General features: G+C 32.2%; 2 protein-coding genes across 8 annotated transcripts in view; one reads left to right on the top strand and one right to left on the bottom strand.

Annotated features, from left to right (window-relative positions):
• The window catches only part of LOC111642157 (chondroadherin-like protein), an 18172-nt gene extending 9847 nt beyond the window's left edge, over positions 1–8325 (top strand). The window contains exon 2 of the mRNA XM_023388443.1: positions 8255–8325. Within this exon, the coding sequence (XP_023244211.1) occupies positions 8255–8260 (6 nt within the window). The 3' untranslated portion in view covers positions 8261–8325. The remainder of the gene's footprint in view (positions 1–8254) is intronic.
• LOC111642155 (protein timeless homolog) overlaps positions 1–16254 on the bottom strand; it is a 127067-nt gene that overhangs the window by 56733 nt on the left and 54080 nt on the right. For all 7 annotated transcript variants that reach the window (XM_023388432.1, XM_023388436.1, XM_023388433.1 and 4 more), the window contains 2 exons: positions 6548–6628; positions 6077–6174 (listed from right to left, as the gene is read on the bottom strand). In XM_023388432.1, coding sequence (XP_023244200.1) covers positions 6077–6174; positions 6548–6628 — 179 coding nt within the window. The remainder of the gene's footprint in view (positions 1–6076; positions 6175–6547; positions 6629–16254) is intronic.

The raw sequence follows: 16254 nt of genomic DNA on the forward strand, positions 1-16254 counted from the left end.
TCATTACCGATAAACCCCCCTATAACACTGTTTATAATTTCGTTTTATATGAATTCCATGTTGTACGAGTCACTTAGATTTTACAAATATGTGAGCCGTTCACAAATATTTGTGAATGACTCACGTATTTGTAAAATCTAAGTGACTCGTACAACATGGAATTCATATAAAACGAAATTATCAACATTGTTATAGGGGGTCAACTGTATTTTTATTTGGCCCACTGCACCCTAAATTTTTTAGTTACATTTTCATTTATTTTGGTAAAATATGTTGTAAAAATTATTCTCGTTTCACTGGATACACTTTGATGTCATAATGACGAAATTGGTGTAGAAAATTGTTTTAACTAGAAAACTGTTATGCATGTAGGGTAGTACATATTAGAGAGGTTACAGACAAAGTTTTCAATGCAAAGTGTATGTCGGACGTTCAGCACCGCCTTCCTGTAAGCCTAGAAGCTTGGCATTGGCATTTGGAACGTCGAGCATGATTCCACTGACTTATAGGCTTACAGGAAGGTGGTGCCGAATGTCGGACATACACATTTTTGCATTGAAAATGCCGGCCACAACCTCTCTACTGTTGTGAACAATTCTTTTTGTGTATGAAAACCATCAAAACTGCTGAAAGAAATAGGTTGAGTGATTCCCATTTAACTAACATTCTTACAGTTAAGATTAGTACCATGAAAACAGATACTGACAATATTATAAAAGGAAGGCAATGTCAAAAATTGTATTGAATTTATTTTTATTTTGTGTGAGTATAATTTTTTTTACTGTCAATAAATAATACAGTATTTTTTGTAATTATATATATTTGTTATTAAAATTTGATATTCACATTTGGAACTTTTTAAAAGCATATATTTATATAAAGTACCTTTGTGGCCTGCTGAATGTACCTAAATTTCTAATTTGGCCCATTAGGGAAAAAGGTTGGACAACCCTACCCTAGTGGATAAAGAAGGTTGCATACTTATTTGTATGAAATACTATAAGACATCTATGTTATAAAGCATTAACCAAAAAAAAAAAATGTGAATTATTTTTTTATTTTATGTGTAAATATAAATATAGATATAGCTTTGTGTCAAACTATCATGATATCATTTTATTTTTTTTTTATAATGATATTAATTAACTATATCCAAGCAAAATTTTATATATGGGTTCTTGTAATATTTTTTGGCTTGCTAATTAATGTTTTATTAATCTCAAAAGTAAAAATTCTTAGAGTCTTGATCTCACAAAATGACAGCCTGCTTACTAGTTCAGTGGAGAGAAAAGATGAAAGGCAGTTGGATCCTTCCGTTCAGTTACAAAATTAAGCACAAATTAACTAAACTTGAGCCTTGAATGGCTATTCAAATAATTGAATAAAAAGTGATATTTTTTTAAAAATTTTTTTATTTCCATGCATATTGTCAATCTCAAAATCCCAAGATTTGTATCTACCTAATCCTGAGATTTTGGGATTGACATTTTGGAGAGGATTTTGAGATTCAGAATTCTGAGAATTCAATTCCTAGATAAGAATTCTATTGTATATCAGATCTACTGGTAAGCATATTATGAGGTCCATCATTTCCCCAAAATTTTGGTTGTTATTATATATTATACATATTTGTGAATTATTATTAACATTAACTTTATAATTTTAATTTGAATCAACTTATTTTAATTTTAAGCTATGTTTATTTACACATAAGCAAAAGGAAAACTGCCAAAAAGAAAAAGTGGTCCTCCATTACATACCCTTCCTGAAATTGTTTCTTAAGAGGATTTCTAAAAATAGGAACTTACAAATAATTTATCGACGTAATCTCACTATATACAGGTTATTAAGGAATGACAAGGGAACTTATGAACGTAACTCTTTAACAGGAATATACTCAATACCACTAAGAGATCATAGATTCAACTCTAACTTAGTGTATATAGGGGCAACGTTAAGAAATTTGAAGAAAAGAATCAATGAGCATAAGCTATCGGTGAACAAAACCATCGACAGTACAGTCCTTGCCAGTTATGCCAAGCAATCACAGTTTTCTGGGACCAGGTTTCTATCATAAAAGCCACTAGATCTAAACATGCAGTAATGTATCTGGAAAAATTGGAAATTCACAGGGCACAGAAGAGCACACAATGCATTAACTATACGGATGCCGATGGGCTTTCGTCCACTTGGAAATCTTTTTGTGATGAAGTGGCTTAGTTCTATATAAAGGCTTAATTAAGCTTAAGATGGCTCTTGATAAATAAATAATTTATTTATTTATTATTTTAAACATACGGAAATTTTTTTATGTGTAGTGCTTTTATTAATAACGTGTCACTTTTTAATATTTGTATAACCATTTATTTGAAATTTTGCTTGCATAATTTTTCGAATTCTGCATTCGATTTTAGAGAAATAANATATATAATTATATGTACAGTACCTAATTTATATATAATTATATGTACAGACGAAACTAAACTCAATTTAGCCACCTAAATGTCCGTAGTGTGGTGCTACGGACGGCGGGAAAGTAGTTCGGCTGCCCGATGACGTTTTACGTAATTATAGGAGTTTTTTTTACCTTTTTTATGGATACCGTTGCAATTTTTTCGCAGTTTTATAGGAATCGTAATTATAGGGACCGTAATTATAGGGGGTCTACTGTATATATATACATGCATACATACACATACATATTCTTGGATTATTACTAACATTAATCTTTATAATTTTAATTAACTTATTTTAATTTTAAGCTAATAATGAACTCTCTTTAAATAATAAGTTGAAAATTTTATTGTATTTTAAACTACACTGGCATGCAAAACTTAAGCAACAACATAATTTTTTTAGCAGACAGCTATGAAATTGTAGAAAAGGGTTTGTTGTGATCAGTACAATGAAAACCCAGTTCAGTAAAAAAGTGATTTGTATACAGGAAGAAGACATCACAGTTGACATGAGAGCACGCAAAATGCGTGCAGTCAGTACAATCAGTGAAAGACTATAATAAAAACTGTATGCATTCTATTCATTTTTGCGCTAGTATGCTTTCTTCATCTTTTAAACACAAACTACTGTCTCTGTATTCTGAATTTCATGTTTCCCAGGTGATTTCTTGCAGAATTACAGCAAAAAAAAAAAAAAAAAAAAAAAAACAATTATTGCTTAAGTTTTGCACACCAGTGTATACAGGTATAACTCAAGTTACGTTCTTGATTATGCGTTGTTTGTCAAAAAATATATGGAAAAATAAGAATCAAGTTTAAGTCATTTTATTTGACTTTACGTCCATCCACCACAAATATTGAAGTCATAATATCACTAGAAAAGCATTAAAGCACATAAAATCATATTAAAATACATACATTTACAGTAAATGTGAATATAATCATCATAAATCCTAGAGAACAAAATATGAAAACATCTGTGTTTCTGTGTTGTCATCTTATTTAGCGGTCTTTAAGTGCTCAATATTGGTGTTTTCCACGATAGCTCCAATAGCTACCGTTTGACATCATTGTCAGCGCCGCTCGATATTGGTAAATTTAATATAAATTAGTTTATTTTCTACTGTCACAAGATAATTTTAATAACTATTTGTTATTTAACCTTACAAAATCATCTTATTTTATAATGTCTTAGAGCAAACTACATTCACAAATAAAGAGTCCGCGATGTACTGTAAACATTGCCAAATTGTAAACATATACTGTACATTTACAAGTATGTACTGTACATATATGAATTTGTAAATTTAGATTACTTTTTTCTGTACTATATTAAAAACTAAAATTTATTTGTTTGTAAGCTTAAAATAGATTCTTATTAACCATATATTATTAAAAATGCATTTATAAATAAAATATATAGAACCGGGAATGGCTATTTGTGGTTTAGCCTAGTGACAAGTAAATTCAACTTACGTCATTTTTCGACTTAAGTTGCCTCTCCTGGAACCAATTACCGATGTAAGGCGAGGTATACCTGTATATGTATTTTATATCCCTTTTTTGTTTTGCCTGGTTGTTCATCAAACAATTGTTAGCTATCAGACAAAACGTCCTTTGCACCCACACCTCAAAGATGTGTGAATGTGAAACTGGGATTGTTTGTTACCAAGCAATGTTGCAAAGGAATTTTGCCTATTTTTCTGATTTTAGGGATCCCCTTCTAAATTTTTAGCAATACTGATTAAAAATAATTCAGAGAAACAAATTAAAATAAAAGAATTATCAAATGTTATAAATCTCACAACAAACTTCTCCACAACACCGTGTTATAGCAAATTAAACAACTACAAACTACCAATCTCACAACATTCAGAGGAAAAGATGAAGGGGATGACTGTCGTTTCCCCCTTTTCAAGTGTTAGGTGACAGGTGTTACTTTATCCATATCACGTGGACACACAATTCATAACAGATAAGAGAGAAAGAAGGCTAAAGAATAACCAATCATGCTTATCCTTCATTACCTCAACTTCCTCCAGAATAAAATCATGATTGGTCAGAAAAAAAATAAATAAAACAAAAGGGAATGACAAAAATCATGCAGCAAGAGAGAACAAAAAGCAGAAAGTGAGAGAGAAAGACAGATGAGCAGGGAGAAATGAAGAAAGAGAGAGAGAAAAGAAGAGAGTGAACACAACATCCAGAAAAAAGTCAACTACTAGAAAAGAGTGCTAACACAACCATAGAGAACACAACCATAGAGACCGCAACCAAGGAGTGTTGAATCTGGAGAAAATAGAGTCAGCAAAAAGAGAGATAAGGAAAGAAATGGATAAAGTGCAAAAGGAACTGAAAAGAAGCCAGATCTTTGAAGAGAAGACAACTCTTTTTTTGGTATGTTGTGAGTCACAAACTTTCAGATACCCCATTTCACTAATATAGAAATAAGCTAACGTCCAAGAACAGACTTTGCATTTAATATTAATTTAAAACTTAATTCTAATGTTATATTTAGTTTTTTTTTTTTTATAAATATTCCTTTTTATTCTTAAGTTGGGTTAATTGATTTTGCATTCACCCTACTGGGAGGTTCATTTCTGGACTTCAAAGTAACACTTGCTCTCACACCTTACATATCTATCTTCTCTAGAATCTAAATTGGAAGTGTGTCCAATAATACACACCTGGTGGCAAGATCCTACCTAAAACTCTCAGAACATAATTTTTGATGGCTCAAACCCAAAATCAACTTCTCAAGTAAAATAATAGTTTATGTAGCATAGTACTGCTACATGATAGTATATGATGATAGAATATTGTAGTACCATTTGACATTTAAACATTTTCTACACAAAACAACTCTTAATTGAAATTGTATAAACAGTGTCATCCAAAAAAAATGCTAATGTTTTAGATTATTATAATTATGTCAATTATTTTCTGAGAATGTCTTAATGTACATTAAATCATTGCAAAACTTCCAAAGAAATTGATAAAGAAATTGTAATGGACAAATGTGAAAGACATTTGTCCATTACAATTTATTTATTTGTGCAGCTCACATCACATGGCACACACCGCGATACTCAATTCTTCCTACACTTGCCACAGCATAGCCATTGTCACTCCTCCCATAGCAGCCAAAATTTTACAGCTCTTGCAGTTTACTCATGTTGCACAAAGATGAGTGATTATGACTTTGCAAACTGCAGAACACAAAATACCTTTTCTATTGAAAAGTTGCCATTTTCAGTTATGGTACTTCCTAGAGGCAGTAGAAAAAAGACTTTTGAATATGACAAGAGATGAAACTTGAACAATTACTTTATCAACTGGTATATGCTGCATACTTTTTGGATAATAATTAACATAATTACATTAATTTAAAATGATTTCATTCATTTTGAAAGATCCTGTATATTTAATCAGTTGAGACTGCAATTTTAAATATTTTAAAACTATTCTTAATCTTTAACTTTATTCCAGAATTTAAATAACTAAATTTACTCAACAATATTCAAATGTAAAAATTTCAAATTTATAAAAAATTTTCATTTCTTTATTATTTCAGACAAGGGACTTATTTAAAATATGTATATTAAAAAAAAATTACTTACTTTGCACATCTGAAAAATAAATCTCTCTTAAAACTATAAATTCATTTTCAGGAGAAATTGTAGGTATGCCAAAAACATCATTTTCAGGCCAAATATTTCTAAAATTAATAAAATAAACTATGGTGAATAATATGTTAACCATTAAATGTCATTAATTATGTATCATTTTATTTGCAATTGTGCAATGTTCCTATTATAATTTTTATTGAAACTCAAATATAGACATTTTAATAGTTATTATCATATACAGTACTGTACATTCAATAATTTCTACAGTAAATATGTATATTTAAAATTATTACTAAGGATTATCAGATAATGATGATGCATTTATATTTAATTTATACATCATTAAAATATGCTATTAAGATTTGTTAGTATTTTACAATTGTTATAGATTTTTATTTAATACTAAATTAATTGAATTAAACTAATTATTTTTATATTAAAAATATAAAAGCAAAATCTAACCTTGCTGCTCGTAACAAACAAATGGCTTCTTTAACATTTTTCATTTGTAGTGTTTCTTTGATTTTTATTATTACATTAATCCTAAAAAAATAATTATTAATTAAATTATATCATCTAATCTATCACTAATAAACTGATGCTTGCTTTGTAAATTTTATATGTAATTAGTCATTATCTCATAAATCATTATACGTGTGTGTTCAAAAAGTATCGGACCTTTGGTCGGCAAAAATAAATTTATTGACTTTGAGGTACAAAACCCTAATCCGCTTCAAAGTAGTCTCCTTGGTAATGTATACACTTCTCCCAGTGTTCCTGCCATTGCTGGAAACACTGCTGGAATGCATCTTTTGGAATGGCCATCAGCCGGTCCATCGCATTCCGCACGATGTCTTCTCTCGACTAAATTCGGGTTCCTTTTAGCGGCATTTTCAGCTTGGGAAATAGCCAAAGGTCACACAGAGCCATGTGGGGAGAGTACGGAGCATGACGAACCACAGGAGTGTTGTGTTTGGCGACGAAAACCCGAATCAGATGCGCAGAATGGGCGGATGCTTTATCACAATGGAGCTGCCAAGTTTTGATCGACCACAGATCCGGTCGTTTGTGTCGCACTGTATCGGAAAGACGACGAGGGACCTCATGGTAGTATTCCTTTGCGATGGTTTGGCCTTGTGGTGCATACTCATGACACACCACCCCACGAGAGTCGAAAAAACTGTCAACATGACCTTTGATATTGCTGTGGACCTGCTGCTCTTTTTTTTGGCCTCGAGGATCGTCCCCGAAAGCCTGCTGAATCTTGCGAATGGTTTACACTTGGGTATCGCCAAGGTTTTTGGCAAAATTTGATGTAATATCACTGCTCACGTTGTTCAGTCATTTTCGAGCTTAGTGGAATCGACGAGAGCGCACTACATGACCTCACTCATAGGCCGATTGCCAATGACTGACGCTTCCTGCAGGCGGGAAAAAATTCAGGGCTATGCATGACTGTCCCCTCCACAACTCCACCGAAGGAGGCCTCTCGCGCATCATTGATTTACGCGGGAAAAAAAGGTATGATACTTTTTGAAAACAGACCTCGTATATATAATAATAATATAATATAATATAATATATATATACAGTCAAAATGTTATGTTAGGTAAGGCGTTCTATACCATTCAATATATCCACACCAAATTGGCATGAGCATTCTTCAACATTCTAGATAAAATACTGTAGAGGTCCCCATCCCCAACTACCCCCCTCTTAACTTAAGCCCAAGCAACACCAGGCACATGCAGCTCTTCTTCAATTCCTTAAAAATTACTGTACACAGTACAACCAACTCTTATTTGGATAAAGTCCACCCCTGGAAAAGCCCAGTAATGCCAGATACACTCAGCTACTTATCTCATAAATTTAACTAAAATTAAATTTTAAATTTTTTAGATAATGTATAACAACATAATGAATCCTATAAAACTATAAATTATTATAGACAATGTACACCAGTACTCAACAAAATCCTTTTATCTTACCAGTTAGAATGAATACATGGAACATATATTTAATAATCATTAATGTTAATAATACTATTGATACAGGTATATCAGTAACATTAATCTTTTTAGATATTTCTTAAATACATTTCAACATAAACTTGAATTAAGTTATTTGATATCTTATTAATCTTTTAAAACATTGTTTATATTATTTCAGAACTGACAGTCATAATTTGTTAATCAAGAATTTAGAAATTTTTGAATAGCAAGTTGAAATTTTTGAGAGAATTATTACATGCATTGAAATTAAAACAGCAAGGAAGGAAAAATGTAAACTACCACCAAGGAAGAAAAAATTGTAAACAACTACCACTTATTTTAAAATTATGTTGTGTTTTATATATCAAATGTTTTGAATCAAATCATTATTTACTTTCATAATATAATTTATTACCAAAGAAAGAAATAAAAGATCTACCATTGAAAATTTAAACAAAATTTTGTAATTCCTGTTTTAAACAGTAAATGTTTTGATGTCAATTCCACTTCATTGAGAATCTAAATTATACAAAATTGAGTTTTAAATTGAATTGTTTCTATAGGATATATTGTGCCTCTTCTTCTCTATGAAAATATATTTGGAAAAATAAAATACTGTATTTATTCTAATAAACAGCACACTGTCTACAACTTTTCAACTTTTTTCAGCTAATAACTGCACTGTTTTTAAAGGGAAACTATTATTTTTATTCTTTTGAAATTTGGTGCAACTATTATTTGAGAACAGCTATTAATGGAATAAATCTAGTAACATTTTTCAGTTTATTATTATTTGAGCAACAATGCAACACTTAACATACTTACACTTTATTTTAACGTAAGGTAAGAGTGAAGACACTGAATAGATAAATGGTCGGTTTATTTTAAACACAAAAATTGCACATTGTCTTTTTTTGATAAACAGCATGCTTACATATTAGAGAATGCTGTTTAACTTTCTTTATCTTACAGCTGTGCTGTTTATTAGAATAAAAACTGTAATAATAGTAAGATTATAATACATATACAACTTTTCAGATTTGATTAACAGGTATAAAAATACTGACAACCTAAATTTAGTTATGACAGTCTATAATACTTTAGAAATTTATAGTGTGTCAGAATTTAGAATAAACATTAAATGAATGAGATAAAATTTACAAAAATAAATTGAATTGCATGTATAACAAGTACTGCTTAATGTAATCAGAAATAATGTTATTGTTCATTTAATGTTTTTGGAATTATTAAATCCTAATTAAACATTTAATATATAGCATATGAAAAATAATTTTTAAGTATTGTAATCATAAATACAGTTTTTATTAAAGTCACTGATTTGAATTATCATGTTGTCTGGCTTTAATCAAAAATTGGTTTGTGGAGCTATTGTTTATGTATAGTGTTTTTATCATCTTATCATTTGCTCAACTTTCACTTGTAACATCCATCTCAAGAATGACATGCAAAAGAAATTTTAGGAATTGTTTAAAAACAAACAATTTTATTTGTTCTTAATATATATGTATATGAAAGTAAACAAGAATAATGAATCTATATCTAATCATTTCCTGAGTCTCTTTAAAATAATTTATTTTTCTACAATGCAAATTTTCTAATAACTTATATAACTTAAGATCTATCAACATATACTATACAACAGGTGTGGCCAAACTTTTATCCCTTAGGGGCTACTTTTTTGGTAAATATAGTCTGCGGGCGACTATGAATATGGGCAAACAATTTTAGGATTTTTATATGCGCATGCATTAACATTCATTTGCATTGTTCATCGGGATAAATACAAACAGTATGGGTATGTTGCACAGACAGTCTATTATTGTAAGAATAAATTATTGAATTAAGATTTTTAAACATTAATTTAAGTGAAAGCAAATTGTTCAACTTTAGCTTCGCGGGCTACTTTCAAAACCTTCGTGGTCGACCGGTCGACCGCGGTCTACGTGTTGGCCATCCCTGCTATACAACATTAAAATTCTATGTACTTTTAGAGATATGATGAATGGAATTTGATATTCTTTTATTTTGCTCACAATTATAATCATATGCCATTTCAAAGTGTCCTACAAAAATCTAGCTTTCTAATTGACATTATAGTTGTAGTGCTGATATTGACTAGGAAACATTGGAAGAAGCAGATATTTGTATTGTTTACTTCCCATTATGATTCCAAATATTATTTATTATTTTTTTTTTTATTTATTTGAAAACTCCATACATAAAATTAATTTTTAGGAGGAGGGGTAACATTAATAACTTTGGTTATTAAATTATATTTATTCCATATAGACTCAAGTGAGTCATTAATGGAAAATAATCCATGAATTCTATCTGCTGGATTTTTACAAACAACATTATTAGTACAAAAAACATTATTAAGAAGTGTTGATAGACGCAAATGTTCGAAATCCTCGCAGTCAAACATGTAGTGATTTAAAGTCGCATTTCCTTTCTTACAAAACGGGCACATTTCCGATGAACGTAGATCAATACACAAGTGTTTCCATGTTAAACGAAACTTATTTAGACGAATCTGTATGATCGTTTTTTTAACAATAAACGGTAACTGCTGGTTATAAATGTAAAAACACCGATTGTTATCTAATATTTCTGGGTACCATAAATGATACTTAGCCTTAAGAATCCGGTCCCCTTCTTCTCTCAAGAAAAGATTATCAAACTCTTGTAAAATTGTATTTGCGTAATATTTCAAAACATCTGGAGAGGAATCTATTAAGGAGAGTGAGAAACCTATTCTATTAAATAGATTCTCCAGTTTAGTAAACCAACAGTATTTGAACGATCTTATCGATGAAAACTTCTTGAAAGTTAAATAAGCCTCATATTCCAAGGATGATGGGTCAGAGATTATGTTTGTCAGAAAATTTAAGGTCAGTTTTACCAAGCGTTTCCGAGGAAACTCAAGGCCCAATTCTGATCTGATTGCGTACGATGGGACCGACCTCTCAAGACAAAAAAGACGACGAAAGAACATCAGTTCTATAGAGTCGATATCTTCAAAGCAAAAAGGCCCCCAAAAGGGCAAACCATAAGACCAACTCGAAGTAAAAAGAGAGGCGGCAAGTTTCTTACATAAAGCCATATGGCTATTTTTAACCTGTCTCAAGATGTCTATTATAACATTTATTTTGGAAAATGCTTTACCTTTAACGTAAGAAATGTAATTTTGAAAAGAGCCAGTAGCTGAGAGACGAATCCCCAAATATATAACTTCATTAACAATACTGATTCCTCTACCATTTAAGAAAAACTTATCGGCTTTCCTCAACCTTCCACCATGTCTAAAAATTATTATTTTCGACTTTGTTAAATTTATGCGCAAACCCAAATTAGAGGAATAATTATATAACCTGTCCAGTTTTCTTTGTAGATAAATCGGCGTAGTGGATAACACCACTGTATCGTCAGCAAATTGCAGTAAATGGACTTCGTAGTTTCCCAAAGAAATGGAATCTTTACTTAAATCATCAAAAACGTGTACCATGTCGTTAACATAACAAATAAACAATATCGGACTTAAGGAATCACCCTGTGGTAAACCCTTTTCCAATGAAAAGGCATCAGTAAATCCGGCACTAGTGGAAATCCTTGCTTTCAATCCTGAAAATAAACATTGAATAATGTCAATAAACTTATCTGAGATTCCAAGCATTTTTAATTTGGATAACAAAATCTTCAAAACAACACTGTCAAAAGCTTTCTCGTAGTCAATAAACGCTGCAAGTAAACGTTGTCTTTTCTTTGAAAGTTGTCTACAAATAATGGAGTGGAGAATCAAAATATTACTCAAAGTGCTCTTCCGAGGTTGGAAAGCAAATTGCACAGGTTGTATCAAATTCCTCTCTCTTAGCCAAATTCCCAATCTATTTGCCAAAATAGAGGTAAATATCTTTCGAACTACAGGCAACAACGATATTGGTCGAAAGTTAGCGGGATCGTCTAGTGGACCTTTTTTATGGATAACTTTTATCTTTACTTCCAACCACGGTTTCGGAATTCTAGCAGTGTCATAAACCCGATTAAATAACTTGGCCAGGTAAGGAACCAAAGTGTCCCTTGAGTAAACAATTAAAGACGGCGAAACATTATCCACCCCGGGAGCAGAACGAATCCGCATTTTTTGAAGTGCTGCATTCACCTCTTAATCAGAAATAGGATCAACAATACAAGAAGCCATCGGTAATGACAGAATCGGAGGTAAATTCAATATATTTAAACTAAATAACTTTTGATAATAAATAAACCAAACGGTCAAGGAAATCTCATGGTCTAGTATACGCCTGACCCGACGAAAACGACCTACCCGATACCAAAAAGTCCTAGAGTCTCTAATACCAGCCAACTGTAAAGCATAACTACAAAAAAATCTCCTTTTTTTGGCCTTAATAAGTGAATTATATTGTCGTTTCAAATTTAAAAAGGAAGCCAAATCAGCCTGACTATTAGATCTGCGAAATTTGCCCAAGGCAATGTTCCTCGCTCGCTTCTGAATGTAACATGACCGATCAAACCAAGGGGGACGGATCCTCCTGTAGGGTTCAACACCTTCAATTAACACATTTAGTCTTCTTGCTATAGAGCATAGCTCGGACAAAATAATACCATAGAAATCATCAACAGGCACAGAATCAAAGTTTAAATTCCGGAAGCTCTGCGATACGGCCTCACCAAACAATTCTACTTTAGAATCATCCCAAACAAAACGAATCTTGGTGGGGCAAAGCCCATCAACAAAGGAAAATCTGTTTCCGATCGACAACTGTAATTCCACTGGAAAATGGTCCGAAGATGAGAGAGACCCAACTCGAAAGGATTCAACCTTATGAACCAGATTCTGAGAAACGACAATAAAGTCTATTACCGAGCTACCCACTTTTGACAAAAAAGTTAGTTCACCTGGGAAATCTCCCTTAGTACGACCATTAAGGAGAATAAAATCGTGTTCAATCAACCAATTCAGAAACTGTCTCCCGGCCGTGTCAACCTTTGAATCCTTTGACCGTCTGACATCAAAAATGTGGGGAGAGGCTACATCCAAATGTGAATCAATTACTTCACCAATATGGACGTTAAAATCGCCCATTATCACAATTCCATTGTAGCACGAAGACCAAGAGTTCAAAATAGAAGAAAACAAATCTAAACGTAAACCGTGCTGCCTCAGCGAACCAGCATATACCACTAACACCAGGATATTCCTAGGTTCAAGAGCCGAATACTGTGATAAACCAATCACCATCAAATCAGGGTATGTTTCCAATAACTCAAAGTGCCCTCTAACTTTATCAAAAAAGAACAAAATACCACCATGGGGTCTACCCGGCCCCAATGGTTTTTCTGCTGGAATCATAAAATACTTCCAGTTATCTGGAAGAAAGTTAGCCAGAAAATCTCCATCCACTGTTACCATCCAAGTTTCAACAAGGGCTAAACAAATCAAATCAGGTCGTTTAGTCATGTAATCCAACAGAGAACACTTGGTACTAAACCCACAACAATTCCAAAAAAACAAAGATTCCGAATAACTACCTGAGCCAAACTGGTCCGGGCACGAAGTTGAAAGTCTCTCCAAACCTATTCTCCTACAGGGAGGAAAATTCAAAATAAAAAAGAAACAGGCACCTCTATTAAACGATGGCCCGAGATAGAATACGTGAATCTCTTGTCGTCTACATATAATACGTCATCTCGCAAAAAAACACGACGACCAGCTTCCCGGTATTCTTTTAAAAAAGTAACCAGATTTTTACGGCGAACACGGGAATTAAATGACAGATCCGGTGCCAACCTAAATTTCACCGATCTTTCCCTACCCTCTTGAAAAGTTCTCGTCCGAAATTTTTGCAATAAATGATTTCGACATTTCCAGGATGACAACTGTATGCAATAGAATTCCCGAGCTTTACCTCGCAAACGGGAAACACCGACAATATTATGCCCCGACAGATCAGTCACATCCAATTCCTTAGAAAGTAGGTTAACAATATAATCCCGCAAATCCAACTCGAGCGGAATACTATGATTAAACAACATTAGATTGCTTCTGTTTGAAGCATTAACTTGTCTATCGTAGGCAAAGGAGTGTAACTCACCAATGTCATCCAAAGGTAACTGCTGTTGCTGTTCCAGTTTATCTAATCGCGAACACACTTTAGAAAAGTCAGTTTCCAGTTTCCTTACCGAGGACAAGGTTGACTGGTTGGCCATTTCCAGACTAGCGAGTCTATCTTCGATACACTTCAACTGCATCATTACTGCATTTAAAGTCGTCTCCAAATATTGCCGTAAAGTTAACAATTCTTCTCTATCTGAGTCCGAAGGAGATTGCCTCTTAAAATAATGTTCTAACTTTGGATATTTTACACCAGGATCACTCGGTGAACGATGATGTTTAGTTCCCTTCCGTTCTTCATGGGTTTGCTTTAACGCTTCTGGAGGAGTACGTGGGAACATATCCAAAAAAAATAGAACTAATGACACAGAATAACACAATTGAGCAAAAAAATGCACCAACTTAGGTAGCAAATAAATAAAAAAACCCAGTAATTTACAATAAAAAAAGTGTTAACAAAATCTCCAACAAAAAGTCACCAGCAGCCGAGGTTACTCAACAGCGCCCCCCCCTATTATATATGAAATCCCATACATAGGATCGAACCCACATCCTTCGGGCCTGAAACCCGAAGGTGACTGCCGCGCTCCTACGAGCCACCAACCAGTCAATATTATTTATTATTACTATTATTATAGTCAAATGTTATTCATCTCCAAATACCAATCTTCATGACTTCTAAAAACAGGAAAAAATGGAATAAATGGAATATCTTTTCATGTCTAGGCTTGTTATTTTTATGTTAATGGAAAAACTGAAATTTTTTTATATATATCAACTGACTAACATAACACAATTGCATATTTCTAATTCTATTAAAATTTCATGGAAGATACTCAATTTTTGATGTTTTCTTCCCTTTTCTAATTTAGAAAACAAAGAATGTTATTTCATAAAGATTTTTATAACATTGTGAGTGATTTTGACTAAATTATGGTAAATGATAGTACAGTGAAGCCTCGAAAACTCGGCCTAATGTGGACTGAAGGGTGGCCGAGTTTGTGAAAATAAGTTATTTTCTTTAATAATATGTTTATGGACAATATTTTATTTTCAAAATATAAATAAAATGTTTTTGAATTTTTATTAAAGTAATATATAAAAAAAACGTAATTGAATACAACTAATTTTCATAATCAGTTTCATAGACAAATAGTAATAAAAACAGTAAATTATGAAATTTGTGCTAATAAGATAGGCAAAAGTGTCTATTTTCTAGTGAAAAGTTTCAAGCATTCCTATTATAAAAAGAAAATTACTGTAATAAACACAAAGGTAAAAAATTTCTCACAGATTCATCTGTGTAAGGCAGGGGGTCGCCATACTTTTTTGATCATTGACCCACTACAACTTTCCAAAACCTCACATTGACCCCACCAAAAAGTGTGTGTTACAAACAAAAAAAATTTCTTACTATTTTAATACATTTCTTTTATTTCTTTTAATTTTACATTTATTACATTTATTGTATATATGTGAAATACTAAAATTAAATGAACAGCGGCTTAAAAATGGCTATAGAGGTGCAATAATGTCAGTGTACAGCAAATCCGATACAAGCTTACAAATGTTGCGAATGTTTGACGTGTACTATGTAAGTAAGAACCAGAGCACAAACTCTGCAATTTCTGTCTTTTATGTGCAACCTGATCCATATCCATTTTACATGTTGGCTGGTAGCTGTACTATTAAATTCATTGAAACAATATTCAAAAACATAATAATATGTATACAGTAGACCCCCTATAACGCAGGTTCCTATAACGCGGCAAAAAAATTGCAACAGTATTCGTATAAAGACACTAAAAGGGATGTGTAAAACGCATTAAAACGTCATCGCCGACTCGTGTCGCGACAGGATTGGTCGAATCTGGACCAATAGTAGACGAGCAGCCGAACTACTTACATGCTACAGAGAGTTTAGACGGGTAAATTGAGTTTACTATCATCTGTACAATATTAACTTAATTTATTGTAACTTTATTATAATTTTATGTATACTTTCCGCCGTCCAGCGCCACGCT

Source organism: Centruroides sculpturatus, unplaced genomic scaffold, assembly GCF_000671375.1.
Source record: "Centruroides sculpturatus isolate CEXI.00-Female unplaced genomic scaffold, Cexi_2.0 scaffold1525, whole genome shotgun sequence".
NCBI lineage: Eukaryota > Metazoa > Arthropoda > Arachnida > Scorpiones > Buthidae > Centruroides > Centruroides sculpturatus.